A 25,152-nucleotide genomic window follows, 5' to 3' on the forward strand; every position below is an offset into this window, starting at 1 on the left:
GAATTTCGACAGCGAAAGCAACAAACTACTGGAGATAGCCTATGACTATGCTCTCATCTTGCGCAGGTACAAGAAGCTCCCGCCCTCCCAATACAGAAACCCGACCGGGAAGATCAGGGTGCAACGGTACATCCGAGCCAATACTGACTATCGGTGTACCGCACGAAGAATCGAACAAATGTGATAGTTCAAACGTATTAAGCGTGAGACCGCTGAAAAGAAAGGTAAATAGCAAAGACGCCTAAGACAAGCTGAACAGTCAGCCGAGTGAATTACCACATTCTCCCTTTACCCTTACTGCCAGCTGCTGGACTGAGCGGTGGAAACGCATCTTCGGCATCCTTCCGACTCTGCTCTTCAGCAAGACTCAGTTGCATAGCAAACTCCAAATCTGACATCTCGCTCTCGTTACTTGAACCAGCAGCAGCCTTACCCTTCCTGGGCGTGCTCTTTTGGGAGCGGGATGGCGGAGACTTCTTGCTCTTGGTGTACTTGATCGGAATCTCGAACGCAGAAGGAGGTGTGGAGGCGGGTTCATAGCTGCCAGCTCCGGAGCTATCGTTGAGAGAAAGACGGATAGCTTCGGCGATATCGGCATCCAGTTCGTCGTCATCCTTGGTATCGGGCGATGAAGGTTGGTCTTGGACGCTCGTCTCTGGCGTTACAGGCTCACTCTTAAGGGCACTGCTCTCGCGCTCGATGCGGCGTAGTTCGTCTGCCTCAGCAGCCTCTTGCGAAAGCATTGCAGCGTATGCTAGAGCCTCCTCCTCGCTTAGTAGCTCCGTGCCAAAACGGCCTGCCAAACGCTCGGCCTGCTTGTGACGCTCTTGTCTATCACGCTCCAACTCGAACTGTTCGTTGGCAATGTAGTTCTTCAGGTTGACTCTGCCTGTACCGGCAAAGCGCTCTGTGGTATTGTTACTTCCACGCTCGGCTCTTCGCAGCCTGCGTTTACTGCTTCTATACTGATCGGCTGCAGATGAGCTGTAACTCCAAAATCGAAGCTGATTGCCAAGAGACACTGCACCGCGCAAGACGGTCGGATCAGGATCCAGACATACAGCACCAGCAGCAAACATGTTGATGCCGACTCCTTGAACGGAAGCTTGGGCCTGCACAAGCTGTCTACGTGCACGCGACGCATGTCGGGAGTGAAGCGTTGTTATGGGCGACATGCTCGAAGCCAGTGGATCCCATGCCTGCACCAAACCGTCGTTTCCACCTGCTACGAGATACAGTGAAGTAACAGCCACGCAGGATATCTCTGGCGAGTCGGTGTAGATGATGCGAACAGGCTCAATGTTATTTGTGTACTCCGACGAGCGCGACGTAGGCGCCCGGACATCCCAAAGCAGCACGACGCCAGACTTGGTACCAGCAGCAAGGAACCTTGCGCGCTGTCCAGGAATGTCAGAGGGAGAGGCCGGCTGGCTTGCAACAGACATGGGAGAAGAGTAAGGCGAGGATGCAGTCGAGGCAGTCGAGAAACCAAGCGCAGGATCCTCAAACAAGGTCAAAGTGGCAAAGGTAGAGACGTCCAAAGCAGTTGTAGTGACCTGAGTGCTCTTGAACCCGCCGAATGTAAGCTTTGAGCACCTCCATTCCTCGAACAGATTGGCTCGTTCTGGTGAACTTGTGGTCGAGATGTATGAAGAGCTGCGACCACGAGGAGGCTTTGTAGGATCCGCGCCAGGACCGCCGAACAAAGATGTGGCTTGCGCAGGCTGAGGCGTGAAAATGCGACTTGAGACGTTCGTACTCTTGTCCTTTTCGTCAATCTTACATCGGGTGAAGCGTTTGACATCGGCGACGTCTCCCTCATCAAGCCCGCATTCGAAGACCACTACGGATTCTCCAGCATGATTCCCATCGTCTCCAGCAAAGTCAACCTCGAGCGTTCGTCGCATATCCCATCCAAGGCATGCTTTTCGGAAATGTTTTGGCTGCTTGCGAAGATATTCTTGGATCTCCCTGGTTTCGGCGATGATCTGATCCTTGCTTAAGCACATGCCATCCCATGAGGTTCGCGGCGAATAACTACCGTCGACATCGGCATCGCTGTACGGGTCAGGCCTCGCAGTACGTCGGCTGGGCTCCACCAAGTTCCAGTAGACGGTGCGGCCAGTAAGCCAACCCAGATACTCGGAGTAGTGCTCAATGTCGCCTTTCGTGGCCTGGCTGCGAGTTGGAAATTTCGTGAGATAGAAGATCTCGCCAAGTGCATTCAAAGCGACCGCCCAAATGCGGTTCTGAGCATAGCGCTTGGTTGAGTATTGTTCGTCGACGGCGATGGCAATGATAGGTACTCCCGGGCTGAGAACCCAGCGCGCAGTCAGCTCCCCACGCTGTACACGGGACGAGCGGAGACCATCTGTACCGATGCTACAGGCACTGACGACGCCAGCTGCAGATCCCATCATCATGCCAATCAAGCCATCCGAAAGCGTCGGGATCGTGTTTGACTTGGCGATCCAAACGCTGCAGATAGCACCGCCGTCGATGCCTAGCTTTGGTATACCAACTTCAGGCATAGCAAAGTCGGTGGGTTCAGCTATGAATCGACCACGCATCTCCTCAAGGGAGCGGTAATAACACGAGCCCTCGGGACAGCCCTGGCCATAGATCATGCCGTATGGCTGCGATATGTCCATGACATTGGGTCGCCCGACGACCTCTCCTGAGCCCAGACCCCACTCTGCGGTACCCGGAAAGCGTTCTGAGAATTGGCCATAGAAGTGAGGGTCGCTCTGTCCCCAAGGATCCACTTTGCCTGTCATCGGATCGCTGCTGGTCACCATGCCAATGTCGTCTGCACCATGGATGAAGCGCGGCATCTTCTTGTTCAGACCGGTTCCGAACGTGGCCTGCAAGTGGTTGATGATGGTGTACGTTTTGGCATCGTAGGTAATCATTGGGGTGATGGTCTGCATTTGAGACGCGCGGGACGGTGTCGCAGGTACCTGTACAGGCTTGCCCCTGACCAAAGACCGCAACAGTCTCGTGCGTAGAATGTACTCGCTTCTCCACGATGCCAGCGCAGTGAGCCTGGTGAAGCGTCTCTTCTCTGATCGCACGACTGAGCCACTGCCCTCGAGGGCTAAACGAAAGGCGGCATCTTCGAGTGAGTGCGGGCCAGGGAAGTAGCGACCGAATGCCACCTGCCAGGCGTGTGGGGTAGTGACTACATCATGAAAGCGGCGAGAGACAAGGGATACGGCGGCGAGATCGTTTGGTGACAGGTGGGCGATAGCATGGATCAGAACCTCTACGCATCGTCAGCTCTTACTCGTGCATTCGCGTTCCGCCCGTTCTCGAGGCATTTGTACACACCATTAGGCAGGTTCGCGATGGGCGAGCTCTTATCGCTAGGCTTCTTGTTGCTCTTGACGATCTCGAAGAGGGGCCCGTCAGCAGGCTTTCGTGGTGAAGACTTCAGCGCATTCTCGTATTCGGTGATCCTGTCCCTCGGGGGTGGTGAGGGAGACGCGACGCGCTTCAGTCCATTTGTTTCCACGGTCCCGACAGTATCCTCGGCCTCTGAACGCGTCGCATCGCGTGCGAACCCGCGGGTTTGTGGCCCAGACTCTCCCCGCACCTCACCTGAGTGAAGCTGCAGAGAGACCTGGAAGTCAAGGCTGCGGCGCTGTCCATGCTGGGAGGTGGTGGCGGTGTTGAAAGAGGTTTGCTGGTACGAAACGTTTTGTGATGCGTTGATGGGCTCTGGCTGCATAAAATTTTGGGTCTGGTTCTTGGGTGAGGGCAGTTGACCGAGCTCGTTGAAAATGCTCAGTCAGAGGATGTAGGCGTGGGCGAAAATTGGGTAGTTTGGTAACGTTGGAGTGGAAGGGAGTTCGGGGGGTGCAGTTGATGACTCGGTTTGCGTTGCCAAGTCGGCGGTGATCGATATGACGATCGCCACTTAGAACTACGAACGTGGGGGGAACAAATGATACTAACAGTTTGCAGCAGTGGGCCGGCTATCACATGGCGTGTGGAAACGTCACCACTACCTAGGTACGGCCTAAGTACCTGAATGTAGCCGGCCTCGTTCCGATAAGTTCCGAAGCAACAGGTGCACTGCCGTCTACTTTAGTACAAAAGTGAAACTTCGCGATATCCCCATGCTAATGTAGACTCCTTTGAAGTAGATTTTTTTTCGATCGATTCCTGTATAATGTGCTATCATGTACAGGATCATGCAAACAAACGTTCAACGCCGGCCCTATGCAGACCCCTAGGTTTTCAAGGAACGAAAAGACGCGAGTATGCAGCCACATTGGTCCTGCAACATACACATGCCGTATAGTTCTTCGAAGCCAACCCCACCCGACAGTCGTCGCACAGGCTCAAGCACCCACATGGCCACACCAGTACTGTCCTTGGCGACATCTGGCAAACTACACATTGCGGTCCTTCTGATCCCATACCTTCTGCACCCGAGTCCCAGCTTCCAGCTGTGCTTGCGCCTTGTGGCGCTGTTGCGCTCCGACGACTGAGAATAAGATCTTCCAGAAGCTGCTCTTCTTCTTCAGGCGTCATGTTGACGCCACCGCTCATCTTATAGCGTGACGTTGTGAGAATCTTCGCCTCTTCGCGCTCAAGAGCCTTGCGGTACTGCGAGCGTGTCATGATAGTGGAGCTCTGGAGGTGGCGAGACAGCAGCTTGGCTTCTTCACGATCCTCACTAGACTTCGGATCCAGAAGTTGAGAGAGTCTCGAGAAGTCCATTGCGTCGTCAGGGATGGGTGTTACTTCCCGACTTCTCTGGTATGTTGCCCGCGTAGGTGTTCTTTGACCGTCGTCCATGTCTGACCACTCGTCGTTGTCTGTTGTGGTAGCAAACGACACTACACTAGTCGTGTCATCATCTTGCGAGTCAACATAGTCTCTGGTGTTGTCAACGTCATTCCATAGACTACCGTTGCGCCACCAGGAGTACAGGTAGTCGTCAAGACGTTCTTCAGAATCTTCCCCATTGGGTCCCGAATAGAACCCACTCTGTCGGAGCCTCTCCTTCGCGAAGACTTCAACGTCAAAATTCCGGTCCTGGCGAATTCGAGACCGATCATCTGTGGTAAGCCATGACTCTCTTGCCAACGCTTGATCGGAGTGTCGCGGAGCATACATCTTATCAACATGGTCAACGTGGAACCCAACAGCGCGTTGTAGCCATCTTGGTCGATAGTTGATCGAGACTTTAGTCAACGCCCAGTCTGTGACCCGTGCGAGACTAAGTATAATCAACTTTGATATACGGAAGAAGAACTGATAGGTCTGCAAGTAGCGACTACGTTGTTGAATCGCAGGATCATTTTGTCCAATGGCTGGTTCAGTGGATGCCTGTACTCCTCGCGTTTTACGTTCTTTTGCATAACCCGACAGTGATGTATCCGTTCTGACATCGTTGAGTTCGTCAACTACCTCGATGCCTTGCGCGAATGTGTCGTTCCTGAGCTCGGACGGGATGTCGGTGATCATCTCTCGTGTTCTTCTTCGTCGAGCGAGCAGTTCCTGCAGTCTCTGCTTTTCGAGCCAGGTCATTGGGTGCACGTTGACCTTAGTTCCTTCATTGAGAAATACGGCTTCACTGGCGGATGTCAAAATGACGTAGCCTACCTTGAGTATAGTTGTATAGAAGTCTTCGTGCCAATTGATAGTCAAAGGCGTAATCGAGGACAGATGAATGTTGGCATGAAGATTGCCGTAGGCGGATGCAAATCTCTCTCGCAGAGACAAATTGTCGGCATGTCCTGCAGGTGGAGAAAGTACGGTGATGATGAAGGCCAGCAAGTAGATTAGTGCGCATATCGCGATACCCACAAGTATCAGCAAGTGCGGGATGAATCCAATGATGCATACAGTAGGAAATCTCAAGATCCCCACATAGTGATCTGGATCAGCGACCATGGTCGCTAGACGAATGCAGCTCCATGCGAAAGCTGACATGTAGGCGAGTCCGCAGATTGTTGTCGTGACGAGTCGCCACCTGGAGCGCACTCCAGCGATCGCTAACAAGTTGCTCATGAAGTGGCTGAAACTAGAGATGAGGGAAATCAACAGCACTTCCGGTGGTACATTGGCGATCTTGGAGAGCTTTGACCTCGGAATCGTGAAGGATGTGCCATCTGGAGTGAAGACAGACTTCGGTTTGAAGAAGCGTACGGAATCGACCGCTAAGGGCTTCGTGACGACAGCCTCAGCCTCAGCAAATGCGAGCGAATGTTCGAAAATGGTCATCCCGACTTCCTGAATGGGGCGTCTTCCTTGCAGGGCGCAGGCCAACGTATCAACGAACTGGCCAAATCCAAGTGTCACAAACATGGGCCATAGAAGCGATAGCGATCCAGAAGGCCGCGTGGTCGCCGGACCGATGGGCAACATATTCGCAGCTCGACATGAGCTCTCTGTGGTCTCCCAGAAGAGTATCTTTGACGTGACCTGCCATAGAAAGCCGCCTTCGCCACCGAAGTCTGTATCCAGCTGCCTACCATCCGCTCCGTACTGCATCTCTGACCAACCGGGGGAGGTTTGACAGCGTATCGCCCGTAGAGTGTTCTGCGTCTGATAGAGGAAGAGGATCAAGGGCATGATGTAGAGGGCGAAACGAAGGTAGAGGCGGTCGAAGGAAAGTGGAACGCGGCTGTTGGCGTAGAAGTGGGTTCTGTTAAGCACGATTGCCTGCGACGTCATATCAGCAAAAAGTACCTAATAGTCGTAGTCATGGGAGCAGATGCTCACCAGGGCGAATGTTGCGACGGCCCATTTGGAAGTAATGTAGCTGAACCAGGCGGCTACGTTCCTCAAAGCTTGCCACACGGTCATCTCGCCCTCGGTCGAAATCGCAGAAGCTGCTGCAGCGATGGATTCCTGTACAAATCCCGAGCCTGTAGTCGTCATGGTGCTGTTTGTCATGTTGGCCGTAGGTTCCGCGATAACGCTTCCACCCGAGCGCATCATGTCGCCGAGAGAACTGGCCTTGGAGAAGAGGCGCGGTAATGCCATGAGCAAATCTGCTGGCGACGGCAAGAAGGAAGTCGCGTTGGCGGACGCGCCTGGCGTCTCCATTGCGGCGGTTGCGGATATCCGAGGATGGGTCGGCAGGCAGAACTATTCGAAGTCTTGATTAAATCCAGTGATTATTGAAGCAGATACATGGCGACTGTGAAGACAGATGCAGTTCACAGCGATAGTTGGGTCAAGCGTCTTGAGCTTGCGCGACGATGTAAGGGTGCTGTGGACTTGGTGCGGAAGTCGACCGTGGAATGCTTGGAATGACGCGACCTCCGAGCCGTCGGGCTGCAGCTGCATAGGTAAACCTCCGAGGTATACTGACGTGCGCCACACCCCAATGGTACACGATTTCACAGATGATCACGACTGCTATTCAACAAATGCACAAGTGTCATACATGCCATGACGGATGTCTACAATGTGCCTACGTCGTTGAACCAGGCATACTTGAGTAGTCGGATGATGCATTTCCACGTCCGCTATATTTCAACGCCCATGATGCTAGGGTATGGTACAATCATATGTCTACACTCCACCGCAATATCCATCTATGCCGTCTTGGGCTTCTTCGTTCCGTACTTTGACCGTGAGGTGATTCTGCTACCGACACCACCCTGCAGATTGTTAGCGATGTCTTCCCATGGTATTTGTGCTCATGAGACTTACCAGGTCCAGTGCTCCTCGAACCAAATGGTACTTCACACCAGGGCAATCTTGCGCTCGTCCGCCTCGTACCATGACGACTGAATGCTGCTGTACATTGTGACCTGTGTACCGGTCAGTCTCCCTATAGCTCACCACTCCCATGTGTTTGCCATACCTTCTCCCGGAATATACGCCGTGATAACCTTGCCCGTACTCAGTCTGACCCTCGCAATCTTTCGCTCGCCCGAGTTGGGTTTCTTCGGCTTCGTCGTTCCCACTTTCAGACACACGCCCTTCAGCTCTGGCCTGTCCTTCAATTGTGGCGATCGCAGTTTACGCGCCTTCCGCGCTATCCTCCCCTGTCGCAGGACTTGTATTAATGTGCATTTGTGTGCGCGCGACGACGGTGTTGGGCGGGCTGCGAAGGCCGGGGTACTGTTCTGGAAAGCGGAGGCGGCGATTGATGGCCGTGTTGATCGCGCCGGAGCGAAAGCAACTGCGGAGAGGATCGAGGGTCGTGCAAGACGTCGGAAGAGTGTGAGAGGCATTATGGGCGGGCGCTGTGGTGTGGCTCGAGATGTTGGTACTGGACAAAAGTTCGAGATGCAAGATGGTGGCTGACTCAGCTGGGATGGTTCGTTGCAGGCCGCCTGCCCAGCGGTACAGACTGCGCACCATCAGATAATGACATTATCTGTTGACTTAATGCATGTGCAGTGCTGATGATAACAAGTCAACGTGACATAATACTGTGCATTTCTAAGAAGACAGCATCCGGGTTACCATTCAATACAGCACGTATTTTGTTACTACCCAAGGTATAGCGATAGAATGAGGATATAGATCGCGTGTCAAAGACCAATGCCCATGCGCGGGAGTGCATTACGAATAACAAACATATTCACCAAAGCACATATAGGGAGCTCTACAATCAACTCTCTACCATTATCAGTCTCGCACTAGCTACATCACCACCTATTGCAACATTCCCACGTGTCTCTAGTACGGCTTCTTGGGCCTTGTAGACGATGAGAGCCTCATTTCAAGCGAGCACGTCGTTGCCACGCGTCTCCCGTCACTTTCATGACGGCTCGGGTGACCAGGAATGCAATCGTACATAGTGTATTCAGTGATGACTTCCAAATGTAACGCTGTGCTGAGATAGCGGTGGGAGCCAAGAGGAAGAGTCCGCTTAGAGGAAGTAATCCGGGGTCCTTCGCGACACCATAGGCTCGCCTGCGCGTGGGCAAGGGTCGAATTGCAAGCTGGGACGTGTGTCAGATATTGAAAATAGCTTATCGAGAGGGAAGGAACTTACAAGGTATACTTTAGATGCTCGTCGATCTCCATGATAGCGGCCTGGTTACCGCATCTGTAGCAGTAGTTCGGTGCTGGACGAGGTCAGTGGGATCATCGGCAATGGAAAATTGAACAACATACCCGAGAATATGGTAACGACATTCCTGTCCTGCGACCAATTATACCCCTCCATGACTAGCTGATGAGCACGTGCCACCAACGTCAAGCCGTTGTTGTGGTTGAAGGCCTCCGAGATGTCTTGACCGAAGGTGTATCCTGCACCACGGGGTGAGATTCCCCAGCCGCACCTGTCGTCTGGGTCGGACCAGAGCAGGTCGCACATTGGTCCTTCGTGAGGCACCTCCTGTATGCGGTCGAGCGCCCTGATGTTGTCAAGGGTGTCGATGCTAGGGGAGAGACCACCGTGCAGACAGAAGATCTGGTTGTCGATCAGGGCGGTGAGCGGCAGGTAGTCGAATAGGTCTGTGAAGTATTTCCAGACGTTGGCATTGCCGTACTTGCGGAGACATTCGTCGTAAAAGCCGTAGACTTGGGTGATCTGGCGGGACTCGTGGTTGCCACGGAGAATGGTGATGCGCTGGGGGTATCGAATCTTGAGTGCGACTAGGAGGGTGACGGTCTCGACGGAGAAGTAGCCTCTGTCGACATAGTCGCCTGTGCACGTCAGTCAGTATGGGCTGGCAGGGTTGAGGCAGGCAACGCACCCATGAAGAGGTAGTTGGTGTCCGGATTGGGGCCACCGATCTTGAACAACTCCATCAAGTCGTGGAACTGGCCGTGTATATCACCGCAGACAGTGACGGGGCATTTCTATGCGACGGTGAGCAGATGTCGCAGGCGCGGCAAAAAGGGTACGTACCACTGGCTGTACATTGGACTCGTCCTGAAGTACCTCGCGGGCCTGTAACACGATGCTTGTCAGAAAAGGCATTCCCGATGACATTGCGCGCTAGGTGGATGTCGCATACCTTGTCGCATAGTCTCTGCACGTCGCTCTCGGCCAGCTGCTTGCAGCTCATCAGACTCTCAATCCAGCCGTCCAGCGTGGGGATTGTGGTCGGCTCAGTCGTGGGGGCAGACGACAGCTGCATAGGCTCTGGCATCTTGACGTCCTCCATATTGGTATCCATGGTTGCGGGGCGGCGGGATCGATGTAGGTGGGGGGTCGATCGGTTGTTGTGATGTAGAGCTGCTGTCGAGGGGTTCTTGCCCTTTCAAACTCGACCAATGACGTGCAGCAGACACGAGTAGAGGCGGTGGGCGGTAGCGACTTGCAATCCGGAGGGCGTTGGAGTCGGAGGCTGTGTGTGGCGTGCAAGGCGATATCGACGGCGGCAGCAGGATCTATGACAGGAATATGGGGAGAAGCACGACCACGCACTGCAGGCACATACTACCTTGGAAGCAGGCCGTAATGGTGGATTGTTTCTCCGCGCCGGGTACCAAGAGCCTCAGGCAATTTAGCGCGAACCGTTAGCTGCGGGTCTGTGCGCGGCCGCTACTGCGGGCAGCTTTGTGCAGCAGCCGCGACCCTCGTCCCTTCTCCACTCTACACCACTTCCACCACATTGTTGTCACTGCTGCCCATCGCACCCACCACCGCGACAAGCAATACCAACAATGTCTAACAAGCGCGCTTATAGCGCCTACCTCTCCAGCGCGTCTGCGGATATGCTAGTCGCTGCCAATGGCTTCGGCGCTCCTCAACTGCAGGTGAGTAGTCGTCGCTGCCTATACTGACGCGACGCGAGCTGACAACAACGGCAGGCGCAGCAACACACCCCTTCCTCAATATCACATCTGCGTATCCCAGGCGGATGGCCACAAGATCACATCATCGCCGCCGAGGAAGTCATACCTCCGCGCGCTTCTCTCTTCACCACGCTCGGCAAGTGGGCTGCGACCGTGAGCGTTGCCAACCTGCTCTCACTCCCCGCACGCCTTGCAAACCGCTATCTCCGCCGCGAGACTATCAAGGCGATCCCCATCATCTCCGCCACCGGCTCCAACAAGAAGCGCTTCATCTCCGCAGGTCTGGCAGACGAGGAATGCGCGACACCGTCGCCTTCAGTGCGCGCGCGCGCGAACCAGGCGCGTCGCGAACACCAAAGGCAGGCGCGCGCGACAGAGCTAAGCCCCAACCAATTCCGCGTTCCACCAATTCAATATACGTCATCAGTACATACACAAGAATTCGAGGAAATCGTGCCTGGAGCATACAATAGAGATGTATCTCTCGACGAGGGCGGCAACGTCAGCCTGGAAGACGACGAGGACCTTGAGGTCAGTGTAGACTTCTCTTTCGAGGATGTCTTCACTTCAACCCCGCCGCGCGACCCCCAGACCGGCTCTCCCATGACAATATTCTGGAACAGCCCTCAGGTCGCCTCACCCGCGGTTGCCTCGCCCGCAAGCCCGGTCTTGTCATCCCCACTATACCACTATGACCCGCCTGCCTACGACAATGCCAACCCGGCCTGGATCTCTGAGCTCCGCAATGCTTCAACTGCCCATGCCTCTTCAGGTCTTACGTCACCGTCGGCGCAAGCACTCTCCTCATCGCAAGCATCCACAGGCCCAGCCCACAATGGCAAGCGCACTTCCAACCTGCCTACGGTCACACCTCTGCGACGCCAACTGGTCAAGGCACAGATGTACAGGGAACGCAAGCGGATCGCAGGCCTCAATGCCGCGCTCGAGTCTACGGAAGAAGGTTTCGCCGATACCGAGCAAGCTAAGAACAGTTTCGCCGAGTCATTCAACCAGAACCCCTTCCACTCCACGAATGCTTGGTCATCAGCATCTCCATCACAACCAAAGACTGAAACCGAAGCTGCCGTCCCCGACTTCGAGTACGCCAACGACTTGTCCTTTCTCCCTGAGGTCACTGAAACCTCTGAAGTCGAATACGCCAACGACTTGTCATTCCTCGTTGATGCGCCATCTCCGCCGCGAGCGAAGGGAGTGCGATGGGAAAAGGATGCTAAATGCAAGCCCTTCTACGTCGACACGAAAGTCAGCGAGATGCTCGACTCCACGCTAGAGACGATTACTTCAAGTCCGATCAGGGAATACCACAATGTGTTCCAGAACAACGATGGCGGCGCATCAAATGCCAGCCAGGCGTCATCATCTTCTCGCTCGTCAGCAGACAGCAGCCCGCAGATAACCCTTCTTGATTCTCCTGCGCAAAATGGCGGCTGGCGCGGTGTCTCCGTTGACGCTTTCGACGCACCCGATGAATCGCTCCTGGAGTGCGAGTTCTCACTGGAACTCCTCGAAGACCTTCAGCGGGAAATGCAGAGGAAGCTTGCCTTGGCACCGCCTCCCCCACCGCCACAGAAGCCACTCATCGCGCCGCTCACTCCCGAGGAAGAAGCTGCACTGCAAGACGCCGCAGCCAAGACCAAATACGGCCGCAAGTCAGATTCGTTCGTCGTTGAAGACAAGCTATACGCTCGAGACTTTGCGACTCTGTTGCCTCGCGTCTTCAACGGTGATCCCAGGGCATGGTTGAACGACAGCATCGTCAACGAGTATCTTTCTATTCTCATCGCTGCAAAGAAGAAGGAAATGGGCTTCGCTCACCAGCGCAACGGTCCTGCACCGCCCCTTCACGCCTTTTCGTCATTTTGGTACCAGACTGCCGATACTTCTCGCTGGACCAACAGGTTCCAGCTGAAAGGCAAGCAGTACCTCGACGCCGACCTCCTCCTCTATCCCATCTGTGACAGAGGTCACTGGCGTCTGCTCGCGGTTTATCCCCGGGAACGCACTATTGAGTACTTTGACTCTATGGGTCTTGACGGACAAACATACATCGACAAGCTCGTCAAATACCTCGAGCAGGAGCTCGGTGAACACTGGGTTCCTTCGGAGTGGAATAAAGAGACTGGTCAGAGGAGTGAGCAACAGAAGAACGGAAGCGATTGCGGTGTCTTCACTCTCCTGAACGCTTTGACCCTCATCCGCGGCGACGCTCCCACTCGTGTCCTTTCTACCGACGGCATGGACGATGCACGCAAGCGTATCGCAACCACTCTGCTGGCCGGTCGTCCTACCACTGAGCTGGAATGAGTACAACTCTTCCATTCTCCATTCTCCATTTTCCATTCGTACACACGAATTCTGTTTTCAACTTGCATTACATGGGTCGGCGATTTCATCTTTTCGCGTTGTTTTCTGGAGCACAGCATGGAGTTCGGTCGCTTACGAGGTTTTTCACGACGGTTACATTACGACCCGGATACCCCATGATACCCCCACCGCCCATAGAGGCTTGAGTTTTTGCATAGTTGGAGTTTTGTTTTTTGGTACCCTGGTAGTTGTCCAGAGGTCTGTTTGGCGAGCGGTTTGTTCTTGTTTGTACCTTGGTAGTTGCCTCGGGGTCTTTTTTTTTTGCAGAGCACGTGGTACGCTCGTCTGTTTATACAGCGAGAGGCTCAGTTTCTTTTCTTGCGGAGCACGTGGTACACTCGTCTGTTTATACAGCGAGAGGCTCAATTTCATTTCTTAGTAGGGCACGTGGTACGCTCGTCTGGTCATCCAGCGAGAGGCTCTTGTATTTGTTTTCTTTCTTGTAGCTAGTTCTTTACTCTTGCCTCAGTCCTCCTGGTTTGAGACCTTGACTCACCCCTTCGGGGGTTCGAGTTGGTCTCGCCGGGAGGACGGGCAGGAGGCACAATTGTGTTATAGCATAGCGTAGTGTTTGCAGTAAATTAGACTGTACTATATACTCTGTGTCGCATGCTCTATGAGGCAACCTTGACAGTGAGCTTACCAAAGTGCTTCTGGTCCCACATGTATTGGTAGGCGTCTTTGAGATCCTTGAGCTCAAACACCTTCTCGTCAACAATGGGGTGCAGGTCATTTGCCTCAATTGCCTTGCACATGTCCTCCATCTGCAGTCTTGAACCGACCAATACACCACGCACAGTGCAGATGTTGTTAAGGCAGTCAAGGAACGTAGGCTGATCCTTTCCGCCGCCGCCAATGAAACCGATGATGGAGATGACGCCGTCGATGGCAATGGCCTTGAGAGACTGCGCCATCGTGGTCGGGCCGCCAACCTCGACAACGTGCTGTACACCAGCGCCGTTGGGAGTGAGCTTCGCGGCTTCCTCACCCCAGTTGGTCGTCTCCTTGTAGTTGATGACGTGGTCGGCACCATACTTCTTCAAGAGGTCGGCCTTTTGTGCGGAACTGGTTGTCGCAATGACGCGGGCGCCAGCTGCCTTTGCGAATTGCAGAGCAAAGATGGATACACCACCGGTACCTTGTGTGAGGACTGTGTCACCAGGCTTGAGAGCGCGTGACTCCAGACCGTATAGGGCGTTCCAAGCTGTGAGGGCGGCGCATGAGAGGGTAGAGGCCTCGAGCATGTTCAGGTTGGAGGGGGCCGCAACGAGACCAGCTTCGTCGAAAACGCCGTACTCTCGCAGAGTACCGTCGATGGCGCCTCCGAGACCGGTGCCGATAGATTGTGCGTCTAGGGAGCCGGCGATGTGACCTTGGTTGAAGAGGGTGACTACCTTGTCTGGATGATGTAAGAAGGCTGTATGCATTGGTCTGTGTAGGGATACGAACCTCCAGGCTTGAAGCGTGTGACGCGCTTGCCGACCGATTCTACAGTGCCGGCGCCATCCGAGCCAGGCACAGTGTTGTCCTTCATCGGGAAGGGGTATTTGCCCATGGGAATGATAAGATCGCGGTAGTTCAATGATGCGGCGTGGACTGTCCATTGGTCAGTATTATTGCTGGAGGCTATTCGATGAGCTCTACGCACCCTTGACTAGAACGTCCTTGTCGCCTATCTCAGGTACCTTGGCCTGCTCATTGAACTTGAGAGAGTTAAAGCCATCCTGGCCTTGAACGGTCCATGCCTTTGTCGTTGATGGTGCCATGTTGTAGTTGATTATGTGTATGAGTGTTTGCTATGGGGAATTCGAAGGAGCTACGAAAGACCTTTGAACCTTTATGACGTCCCTGCCATGACGGTGCCTGCTCCTTATGTACTGCATGTGCATGTGGGGTCGTCGAAGGTCCGAATAGTGACGCAAGAATAACAAGAGCTAGCCCGCGTTCACGTCACAGCTTGTAGCTCCCCTGTAAACTGCGGCTATCATGGATCATTAGCTTCCTGAACTGTTGGTGATCAGTCTGGCCGCACAGAACAGACCCAATGGCGGCGTTATCGTCATGATTTCAAAGGCAAACTGCCGGTCTGGAAGACGAGTTTGTCAGGATGGCTGACCGATGCTCTGCTTGCCTTGTCGGGAATTGCTCGGATCTTCGGTAAACGTGCAGATTAGAGCCTGGGGCTGCGCGCAACATGGCAGATGTCGGCAAAGGTCGCTGGGACCGCATTTGTAAGCTCCAGGTAGGCGGAGTGGGTCCGATGGAGAAACGCGAGGATGTCGCGTGGCTTCGCGCCTACTCATGCCCCGCACCGTCTTCTACTGCCTTCTACCAAGAGAGTCGTCTCTTCCGAGGCACCCACTATACTACACTCGGCTGTATAGGCTGTAACATCTACTGCGGTAGACGTCTCTTGCGTAGCTTCCTTCTGTCATACTTACAGTTTGTAAGAGCCAGCGCACCTCCGCACGCGCGATCTGGTCGTTAGTCTACGTCAACCTAATAAAAAAGAACACCCTAGAGCCTACGTTGCCGTTAGGTTACCTACGTTACAAGCTTTTGTCTTGATGTAGCCCGCAGACCTGTTCAGTTTTTTTCGTGTGTGAGGTGGGACTACATCCCCAGCTATGAAGTGTCTCCAGCTTCCAGCCAGCCACCTGCAGTCGCGCTTAGTGCGAGAATGGTCTACCAATAGCCAGTCCTCCCTGTGTTGTGCGCCGCCTACGCCTCATCTCGGTTCCCCAGAATAGACCACACCTGAGAGAGCGATGATGGAGAAGTGGGGGCTCAGTCCCGGGCACGATGCTTTCTCCACCCCGATCGTCCTTGAGATAGTTGCATGCGACAGCACCGGCACTCATTGAGCATTCCGGCCACCCTCCTCTTGTTGTCGTGCTGCATACGCCCACAGTTCTACATGTGCAACACCCCGCTGAACGCTAGCACTATGGTGTTTTCCTAATGACCCCGGGACCGCGCCGCAATCATCCTATGCTCTCAAGATTGTGTCATCCTCGACTCACAGCATTGCGACAACGATGGCTTCTCGAGGGATTCAGTCGGCTTATTCCTCACGGGATGTTTCACCGGAATCACGTCCTGAACCCTACGATCCCTTCCGCACAGAATCCGATCCTATCGAGCTCTCATATCTTTCACGGCTATCATCGGACGGTGTAGATCCGCGCATTACTCCCGCACGATCCTTGGGTCAGTCTCACGATGAGAATACAAAGGGTGGGTTCCGGGCGGGAGCCTACTTGGGCCTGCCACACGGCGACAGCCGGTATGAGCCGGTGCGAGGAGAACACGACATATCCGGCCACTCCATACGGTCAGCGAGAGAGTCTACGTATACTTTAAACTCGCTTTATCATAAGAAGACCATGGATGCGGACACTCAAGCTCTCGTCGACAGGAGATCTGGCGAATTGGTCCAATGGCACATATACTGGACAACACCAGCTCTCATAGTAGCGTTGTTCATGGCTGGATTCGCGGCGGCAGTGGGCCATCACTTGTTTTACATGCATCTCAATGGGAAGCCGGCCACCGAGCAACTGAAGATGGTGCGATATGGTACAGCCTTGGCTTTCTTTGTGAAAAGCACACTGGTCGGGACCGTTATCATGTGCAACCGTCAGCGCATATGGTATACCTTCCGACGAAAGGCGATGACGATCAATGGTATTGATGGCCTGTTTTCTGCAACGGAAGATCCGACGCAGTTCTTCCTCAACTGGGAGATGATCAGAAATGGCAAGCTTGCTACGCTCATGGCAGCCTGTACCTGGGTAAGCCTACAAATCTTTCACAGAAGACAGAAGATTTATTCTGACCTACCCAAGTTACTACCACTTGCATCCGTCCTGTCCCCAGCCTCACTAACATCTGAGCTAAGAACGTTCAACAACACTGCCAGGTGCTCTGTAGCTACCCTGAATTTCACCCAGGAGTCTACATACAATTTTCGGGACATGAGTAAATTCTGGCAAAAGAGCTTGAATTTCTACAACACCACTGAGCCAATCGAAGAGGAAAGGAGAGATGGAGAATTCTATCCCGCGGCAACGGGTACAGGAAGCTTCTTCGACTACTACGATCAGCCGTCGAAGAATGCACGCCGATTAGCCTTCAGTAGCGTGTACATGCAGAAGCCACAGCCTCGCGAAAACGCTTCTACCGTATTTTGCGGATCGGGCTGGAATTGTACATACACAATAAGCTTCGTGGGGCCCGGCTACCAATGCATGGACGTCGAGAATACTGATGAATCCGACGCGCCATTCGCATTGTCTGAACTCGCGCCGAGTGGAAGCCTTGTATATAATGCAGATGTCGATCAAGGTGATTACGGGTATCAAGACCCGGTGCATGGTACAGGGTCTTTAGGCGCATTCGAGAACGAGCCAAACCTTTGGATCGGATACGCCATCAACACCTCCAAGCCGTACTCGCACGATGCAGAACCGGAGTACAAGGCCAAATGGGGAAATTTACATGGTAAGTTCTGGCTATGCGAACCACATGTAAGAGATACACCTCATACAAGAAAAAACCTGAACAGGTCTAGAGCCTACATCAACGCCAGGTCACCTATCTTATAGGCTTTCATGTCGATGTAGGCTGCAGGCCTGTTTGGGCTTTTCTTGGTTGATATACTGACTTGTCACGTCCATCTTTACAGAGCCGAAGATATTCAAATGCGTCATGCAATACACCAGATATACTTTCAACATGAGCTACAATCCTAGACAGTCCGCAACCCGCTTGGAACGAGAATTCCTGCGACCGGTCATCGGCGACCATCCCATCGAACCCCAGAAAAATACCGAAGAATACAAAGTAACGGCTTCCTTCCATACTCTAGGTTCACTCCTACGACGCTTCCTGCGTGGCAAAATCGAAAAGCAAAAGATCCTCATCACCTACTCGGATCTATCTGAGACGCGATTAGTCAACAGCAGCACCTCGTACCCATTGGTGGATCTGAAGACAGAAATACAAGACCTCTTCGAAGATATACTAATCACTCTTCTCAACGACCCAAATCTAGCCGTGGTTCAGACGCAAGAAGTGCCCTGCACAAAGTCCCGAACCATGGTGGTATACGTGTATTATAAACACTCTCTCTGGATCGGATACGCAATCGTCATCGCGATTACTTTCGCTTTCATCCTGGTTGGCGCATGGTCGCTCCACATGAACGGGGTAGCTTCGGATGTGCTCTTCTCTCGCATTATGGCTACCACCCGTAATCCTACGCTGGATCATTTGAGTGTTGGGGCATGCTTGGGTGGAGACCCCTTTCCCAAGGAGCTGGCGAAGACGAAGTTGCGCTTTGGTGTACTCCTTGAAGATGATCCTAGGGAGGGACCTTTGGGCAAGGTGGAGCATTGTTGCTTTGGTACTATGGGCGAAACGAAGGAGATTGTCAAAGGTGGCACGTATGCAGGACTGAAGGAGTATAGGGCCGATGCATGATTGGGTAGGCATTTGTGGAAAAACTGAACAGCTTAGAGCCTACGTTGACGTTAGGTTACCTACTTTGCAAGATTTTAGGTTAATGTAGTCTGCAAGCCTATATGGCTTTTTCCTTGTATAAGGCGTACCTAGATAGCGTACATGGATATGTCATGCTGTATTCATCGAGTTATACTCATGACATGTCCATGTACGCTATCGTTCCATGGGAGATCGGATGGGTAGCCTAATTACTATAGAAGAGAATCACCGGGCGTATATACGCCCTGAAAACCACGAAATAATGCCCATTATTTCTCAATCACCACTAGGTAGCTCCAGGCTACCAGGAGATTCTCCCTGGCATTGCGCAACGACTGGTCCAAATTCCATGGCTAAACTCGACTTCTGAAGCAAGAAGAAACCATGAGACCGTCCATCAGTTTCACCAAGACCATCCGATTGTGTCGGCATATGTACGATAAAAGAGACGTAACATGGTTGTGGCCCGGATCAACTACGATTGCTGACCCATACCCAGGCCTAAGAACTCGAATAGAATGGGGTTACCCGCAACAGCGATATACGCAATACCTAATTATGATTAGTCTTCGATTTTCTGTTGATAGCATATAACATACCGGTATACACGATTAACTTCGTGACGACCTCAACATCATAGCGCACTCGCGGTGTCGTAAGCTTCATAAAGATCTCCCGCTTCTCGTTCTCCTCCTCAGTCGGGCTTTGTGTGAGCGTGTGGACATCGCCAGCGACGTCTGTATCGCTCCTCGGGGGAGTAGACGTATTTTTCTCGTTTACATGCACTTCACCTGTGCCCATCATCTGCTCGTACGAGTGTACCCTAGACGCCATCGGTGTAGGCAGGAGACCTGTGCCAAGTAGCGGTTCCCCCTTCTCGATGTTGGGTGTGTCAAGGACTGCCGGGCCGGGTATCCAAGCGGAGTCTTCGGGTACCGTACCATCTAGTGAGTTAACACTTTCCCGTCGTCGGCGATTGCGGTAAGCAAGCGTCTCGTAAGCATCGGCAGCAGACTGTGGCCCGACAGATACAGACCGCTTACGTGGGTGGGCGAGGTTCTTCAGCATATGTGGCAACTCTGATGCAGGTGGAATGACGTTGTCGTCATCTGCGAAAGGCTTAATGGATTTGTACTTGGACGCGTTGAGGAAGAAGGCGCGAGGCATGTTCCAACGGGCCTGCTCTAGAAGACGGAAAATGGGTGGCAGGATAGTAAACAAGGCAGGCTTCATGGTCGCTCTCCAGACGAAGATTACTACAACACCGAGTAGAATGCGGATTGTTGCCTTTAACAGACCCATCTCTTCCAGGTCGAATGGAACGGACGAGGGGTATGCATCTTTCAGGGCATAGCCGGTCTGCGCGTAATGCCATGCACCAAGATTGATTCCAATAACCACGCCGGAGAAGGATACGCTATCGTCGTAGCATGGACAGTCGTCGGCAGGCTCCGGATGAATGCGGACGAGAACGCAGACGACCAACGTTGCGATCAAGATGTCCATATAACTGCCACTGAAGACAAACGAGTCCATCCAGTCCCCGCAGACCAATTGGAATGCCGTGATCAAGGCACCCATTACACTTCCGACGAGGACATCCAGAAACCCGTGCATGCCGCAATACAAGCGCCCCGCAATGATGGAGAGCGCGTAGAAGTAGAACAGCGCCTGCAAGCCCGCATTCCAGTTTGAATTATCCTGCTCGGCTGACTGGCGCAACGTGTATATGGCATAGAAGGCGACCGATACCGCGTTGGCAGAGTGCGACGAGGGGAAGCCGTATTCGAGCGCAGCGGACCCGGACATGGATATACGGGCAAGTGGGGGTGATAAGGGCCTGGGCAAGCAGAGCATGTCCTTGAGGAAGCCCGTTCCATACACACCGGCTGCAAGCATGAAGACAGTTCTATGTACGTCAGACGTCGCACGATAGTGAGAGACAGCTTCTGACATACGCTCGGCCAATGCTAGTGTAGCCGCACCAGAACTGGATGGGCAGGAACACCATGAAGAAGGTATGTGTGCCGAGGTTGGCAGTGTAGGCGAAGTAGGAATCGAGGGCGGGCGAGCGCATCTTGTCCTGCATCAGGGCGAGCCAGGGCGTCTCCCAGCGCACAATGGGTATGAGGCGGTTGCGCAGGGCATTGCGCCATCTGGGCAGGCGTTGGGCATAGTGATCGTGGCCCTTGTTGCCCGCGTCCAATTTGGGCTCCGTGGTCGCTGCGGTGTCTTTGGGCGCATCATGTCGCGGACTCATGGCAGCGGTCGCAGAAAGGGGGTGGGCGAGTTAATCGAACGTGCATGTCCAGCGGCAGCGATAGCGTCGTGGAGTAAGACGAGGCTGAGGGCTTGGATGCATGCCATCGATCGATAGACATGGACAGGCACGTTGCGACTTGGCGCTAGTTTAGCGAGCCGCTGGAGACGTAGCGTGGTTGCCATATGCGACCGAGCCCTCTAACAGTCAACATCCACCTCTCTTAAGCCTCGACCACTCGCTCCCCACACCAACTCCAACACCATCTTCCTTCTCCGTATTGATAACCTCGTCTGAAACAGGACACGACTACACATCCCGCACACTTCCAAACATGGCCACCGCACCTTCCCAGAACTACGACTACCTCCGGCGCAAGCAGAGCACAAAGGCGGCCGTTTCATCAATCACACCAGTCCGCAGCCACGCCCGCACACCGAGCGAGCGCAACAGCAATGGCACCGTTAGCTCATATGGAACCACCAACACGCGCGACACAGCCATCACCGAACCACCAGCCTACTCCAAGAAGCTCGTTGTTGTCGGTGACGGTGGATGCGGAAAGACATGTTTGTTGATCAGCTACAGCTCCGGCAACTTCCCAGAGGTACGCACCACCAGCTAAAAAGACATGTCATGTGATTCTAATGCGACTGCAGAAATATGTACCAACGGTCTTTGAGAACTACATCACTCACACTCCTCATCCTCCCACAGGCAAGATGGTCGAACTTGCGCTGTGGGATACCGCTGGACAAGAGGAGTACGACAGGTTGCGACCGCTCTCGTACCCAGAGACAGATGTCATTTTCGTCTGCTTTGCGATTGACTGCCCCAACTCACTAGAAAACGTCATGGACAAGGTAAGATACTTCGATACACATAACCCATGCATTGGCTGACAACTCCCAGTGGTACCCAGAAGTTCTCCACTTCTGCCCAACAACGCCCCTCATGCTGTTGGGCCTCAAGTCCGACTTGCGCAACAAGAAGAACTGCATCGAGCTACTCAAGACACAAGGCCTGACGCCCGTCACATCAGAGCAAGGTCGCGCGGTTGCGAAGAAGATGGGCGCTGCCTACATGGAGTGCAGTAGTAAAGAGCAAGACGGTGTAGAAGAGATCTTCGACATGGCCGTCACAATGGCCGTCGGCGAGGAGCACAAGGAGCAAGAAGAGCGCCGTGTCGGCACAGCGACCTCATCAAGAGGGAACACGTCGTCGTTCCCTGCTGGGGGCGGTAAGAAGAAGAAGCGCAGCGGCTGCAAGGTCCTATAGTTTGTTTGTGTCTATCGAGAGGAGAGCATATCGAGATTCACGACGCTGGACGACACGATCAAGATGTTTAATGACATACGGCTCACCTCCACCACTTGTCCGGGCATGTTCGCTTCCTCTTAATCCTAGGGAAGTCTTTACATGTACATGGCCGCCTGGCGTTTGGGTTTCCTTTTTGGCATGAGAATGGACGCAGCGATTCCATAGTCCACAGTAGCAGCATTTTCTTTCCCTGTATCTGTATTCGGTATTCTGTATGTATGCATGGCGCGAGTGGGCGATTAAATTTGCCTGCGCCGGGGAAGTAAATCAAACATATTTCTGAAACCTGTTTTTCTCCATATTGATCGTCGCTAGCCGATGACAGAACTCGTGTCGCTGACCGCCTTCATACATCCCTTCGCCCAAATGTACATGGTACGTGAAATGCTGCATATCTTAGTCTTGAACATCATACACACGGTGTATCTTCTGTGTAAGAGTATAATACAACGTGGTGACTGCGATCCCCTGGTGTCGCGCACTGTGCCAATGACTCGCTCCGGGGTATCATTACATCATACTTGCTATCGCCATGGTCTGTTCGACGGCTGGCCGTGCACCACCGGGCGCGTTGTTGTTTATCGTAAACTAACAAGGTTACCTCCCTGCCACCGCTCATTTCCTTTCCTGAGGCACTTCCGTCTCGCCTTCATGTTCCGTTGCGCCCTCTTGTGGCCCTTCTTGTTGCTCACTCGGGTCCTTGGCCATGACGTTCTCAAAGTGGCTCCATAGCGACTCAACGGGTGCGAACTCGTTTCCGACGGATGTGACTTCTTCGAGCGAACGGTTCAGCTTGTTGATGTTTTGTAGGACGACTTCTAGACTCTGGCTGTTGGTTAGTATGGACCGGTGTAGAAGCTGGGACTTGGAGGGCTGCGATGCGCTCCGTGGGGGATTGCGTGGGCGCACGTACTTGGGCAATTTCAGTGACGAGCAATTCGCGCTGTTGCTCGTAGTATGATTTTGGCGGCGCGGTGTCTTGACCGTTGGTTGATGCGGGAAAGTATGGCGGTGCCATGTTTGGTGTTCTTCCAGGGTTTCGTGTCGTTGCGGTCACTTGACACAACGAAAAAAACCTGAACAGGCCTGCAGCCTACGATGTAACAACAGGAAGCAAACAAGAAGACGTCGCGTCGATGTAGGCCCCACGGTGTTCGATATATCTTGATTGGGGTGCACTGGGCGCGAATCTTGGGTTCCGGGAGCCGTTTCGTGATGCCGGTCAGACGCGTTAGGTAAGCTCTCCTGCGCTAGTCGACGTAGGGTCTAGATCCTTCACCGCACCACTCATGTCCCATGGAACCAGCTTTTCGCAGCCACCAACGCGGGTAATAGTGGGTAAAGCTCAAGCTAAAAAGTTTCTTAAAGCTGCGGTCTGAAGCTCCTCGTCTCTCGTTTTCCATCCAAGTTCTCGACATCCAGTCCCCACGGCGCGATCACCGCCGCGATGTAAGTATGTATACCCTTTCCATATCACTCCTATCCCTTTGATGATTATAAACCTATAAATCAATCTGTCAGTCCACCTACCCCGGCGACGATGTAACATCGCGTTGGACATGACGACCAAGTATTCACTCGATGACCTTCACCGTTTTACGTGATCTTCACCGCTCTTTTATACAAGCAAAGACTAACGAAGCCTTTGCTCTAGACCATCCTATACTATGGCGGCTGCCCCAGCCCCCAAACAGATCAAAGAACCCTTCCCGATATCCCACGTCGCCGGCCGCTACCTCCTCTTTGATGTGGACGTTATTGCGCACTGCCGTCGCACGCACAACATCTGCGGTCTCCTCGTCGGCACGATACCGAACCTCAGCCAGCAGAACGTTTTTCTGGGCATACCACTTGAACTCATGCCGGAAGAGGCTCGGGTACTCGTCGATAAAGGCGCTGCGTATCTCGTGGATGATGCGCAGGCACATCAGAAGGCTTTTGCGGAGATGAAGCGTGAGGATAGGCTGAGGTATATGCAGGAGATGGATAAGCGCGGTGAGGATGTTACTAAGGAACAGACTGAGCTGGCGGAGAGAAGGAAAGAGAGGGCGTTGGAGGCGAAGGGGCTTAAGAGGGAGGAGGTCGAGAAGAGTGGTGGTGCTGCTAGCACTGCTTCGGACGATACTCTGCAAGGAGATGACGACAGTTTTGCGAGCTCGGGTCTTGGATTCATCATGAAGGGATCGAGCTTCGCAGACTCTTCGGCGCCAACAAAGTCAACCAAGACCACAGTCACCTCCAGCCCCGCTAGTTCAGTCACTGATAGCTCGGATCTCGGTAGCTCTGGTCTAGGCTTCATTATGAAAGGCTCTAGCTTTTCAGACTCGTGGGTACAAATCAAGGCGCCCAAGGTGGATTCGTCGGTCGAAGAGGTCTCGCTCTTCGATGCCGCACCCCCTTCGCCTGCCCCTGAACCAGCTGTTCCTATCCAGGCCAGCAGCGCGCCGAAAGGCGTTGCTGCCCAGAAGCACTTTGTCACACCAACAACTTCATACCCCCCTCTACCAACCCCCGCCAAGGACCCGTCTGTCCCTCCACCAGCTGTACCGGACAGCTACCCGCTGTTCCGCTACCTACACTCCAAGGGCTACTACCACATGCCCGGTCTACGCTTTGGATGTCACTACAACGTGTACCCAGGCGATCCCCTTCGGTACCACAGCCACTTTGCCGCGACTGGCTTGGGTTGGGACCAGAAGTTCGACTTGCTGGATGTTGTTGGTGGAGGACGCCTCGGCACAGGAACGAAGAAGGCCTACATGATCGGTGGTGAGAACCCCGAGGTAGATGCCCAAGAGAATGAGCCTGTGAGGGCATTCTCTGTTGAGTGGGCGGCTATATGAGTGCTGCGTCACTACGACTGCATACACGGATGTTACGACTTGATGAATACAATGCATAGATAGAAGAACAATGATGAACCTTTGTTCAACACAACTGATTGGATTCATATT

At 53.5% G+C, this 25,152-nt stretch overlaps 10 protein-coding genes across 10 annotated transcripts; 4 read left to right on the forward strand and 6 right to left on the reverse strand.

Moving 5' to 3' along the window:
- Positions 1 to 272: 272 nt before the first annotated feature.
- Positions 273 to 7,065, reverse strand: J4E92_000024 (uncharacterized protein; the record flags this gene model as incomplete). Its single annotated transcript, XM_051491443.1, has 5 exons — positions 273 to 3,265; positions 3,331 to 3,785; positions 4,030 to 4,084; positions 4,428 to 6,678; positions 6,739 to 7,065. 5 exons carry the CDS (start codon positions 7,063 to 7,065, stop codon positions 273 to 275), a joined length of 6,081 nt encoding a protein of 2,026 aa, XP_051356955.1.
- Positions 7,066 to 7,559: 494 nt separating this feature from the next.
- Positions 7,560 to 8,204, reverse strand: J4E92_000025 (uncharacterized protein; the record flags this gene model as incomplete). Its single annotated transcript, XM_051491444.1, has 3 exons — positions 7,560 to 7,625; positions 7,678 to 7,778; positions 7,832 to 8,204. 3 exons carry the CDS (start codon positions 8,202 to 8,204, stop codon positions 7,560 to 7,562), a joined length of 540 nt encoding a protein of 179 aa, XP_051356956.1.
- Positions 8,205 to 8,848: 644 nt separating this feature from the next.
- Positions 8,849 to 10,106, reverse strand: PPH1 (Serine/threonine-protein phosphatase PP2A catalytic subunit; the record flags this gene model as incomplete). The annotated part of the gene is made up of 6 exons (XM_051491445.1): positions 8,849 to 8,921; positions 8,975 to 9,047; positions 9,097 to 9,630; positions 9,681 to 9,786; positions 9,836 to 9,877; positions 9,945 to 10,106. The coding sequence occupies 6 exons, from the start codon at positions 10,104 to 10,106 to the stop codon at positions 8,849 to 8,851; spliced, it is 990 nt and encodes a 329-aa protein (XP_051356957.1).
- Positions 10,107 to 10,596: 490 nt separating this feature from the next.
- Positions 10,597 to 13,053, forward strand: J4E92_000027 (uncharacterized protein; the record flags this gene model as incomplete). The annotated part of the gene is made up of 2 exons (XM_051491446.1): positions 10,597 to 10,689; positions 10,744 to 13,053. The coding sequence occupies 2 exons, from the start codon at positions 10,597 to 10,599 to the stop codon at positions 13,051 to 13,053; spliced, it is 2,403 nt and encodes an 800-aa protein (XP_051356958.1).
- Positions 13,054 to 13,727: 674 nt separating this feature from the next.
- J4E92_000028 (uncharacterized protein) lies at positions 13,728 to 14,879 on the reverse strand (the record flags this gene model as incomplete). The annotated part of the gene is made up of 3 exons (XM_051491447.1): positions 13,728 to 14,512; positions 14,563 to 14,709; positions 14,762 to 14,879. 3 exons carry the CDS (start codon positions 14,877 to 14,879, stop codon positions 13,728 to 13,730), a joined length of 1,050 nt encoding a protein of 349 aa, XP_051356959.1.
- A 1,620-nt stretch (positions 14,880 to 16,499) lies between these two features.
- J4E92_000029 (uncharacterized protein) lies at positions 16,500 to 18,597 on the forward strand (the record flags this gene model as incomplete). The annotated part of the gene is made up of 4 exons (XM_051491448.1): positions 16,500 to 16,907; positions 17,067 to 17,250; positions 17,506 to 17,616; positions 17,801 to 18,597. 4 exons carry the CDS (start codon positions 16,500 to 16,502, stop codon positions 18,595 to 18,597), a joined length of 1,500 nt encoding a protein of 499 aa, XP_051356960.1.
- Positions 18,598 to 19,093: 496 nt separating this feature from the next.
- Positions 19,094 to 20,878, reverse strand: J4E92_000030 (uncharacterized protein; the record flags this gene model as incomplete). Its single annotated transcript, XM_051491449.1, has 3 exons — positions 19,094 to 19,170; positions 19,218 to 20,527; positions 20,577 to 20,878. 3 exons carry the CDS (start codon positions 20,876 to 20,878, stop codon positions 19,094 to 19,096), a joined length of 1,689 nt encoding a protein of 562 aa, XP_051356961.1.
- A 334-nt stretch (positions 20,879 to 21,212) lies between these two features.
- On the forward strand, positions 21,213 to 22,156 carry J4E92_000031 (uncharacterized protein; the record flags this gene model as incomplete). The annotated part of the gene is made up of 3 exons (XM_051491450.1): positions 21,213 to 21,485; positions 21,538 to 21,741; positions 21,791 to 22,156. The coding sequence occupies 3 exons, from the start codon at positions 21,213 to 21,215 to the stop codon at positions 22,154 to 22,156; spliced, it is 843 nt and encodes a 280-aa protein (XP_051356962.1).
- A 657-nt stretch (positions 22,157 to 22,813) lies between these two features.
- Positions 22,814 to 23,216, reverse strand: J4E92_000032 (uncharacterized protein; the record flags this gene model as incomplete). The annotated part of the gene is made up of 2 exons (XM_051491451.1): positions 22,814 to 23,023; positions 23,112 to 23,216. 2 exons carry the CDS (start codon positions 23,214 to 23,216, stop codon positions 22,814 to 22,816), a joined length of 315 nt encoding a protein of 104 aa, XP_051356963.1.
- Positions 23,217 to 23,865: 649 nt separating this feature from the next.
- Positions 23,866 to 25,041, forward strand: J4E92_000033 (uncharacterized protein; the record flags this gene model as incomplete). The annotated part of the gene is made up of 1 exon (XM_051491452.1): positions 23,866 to 25,041. One exon carries the CDS (start codon positions 23,866 to 23,868, stop codon positions 25,039 to 25,041), a length of 1,176 nt encoding a protein of 391 aa, XP_051356964.1.
- Positions 25,042 to 25,152: the final 111 nt, after the last annotated feature.

Source organism: Alternaria infectoria (genome assembly GCF_024043175.1).
Source record: "Alternaria infectoria strain BMP 0036 chromosome Unknown scaffold_1, whole genome shotgun sequence".
Taxonomy (NCBI): Eukaryota; Fungi; Ascomycota; class Dothideomycetes; order Pleosporales; family Pleosporaceae; genus Alternaria; species Alternaria infectoria.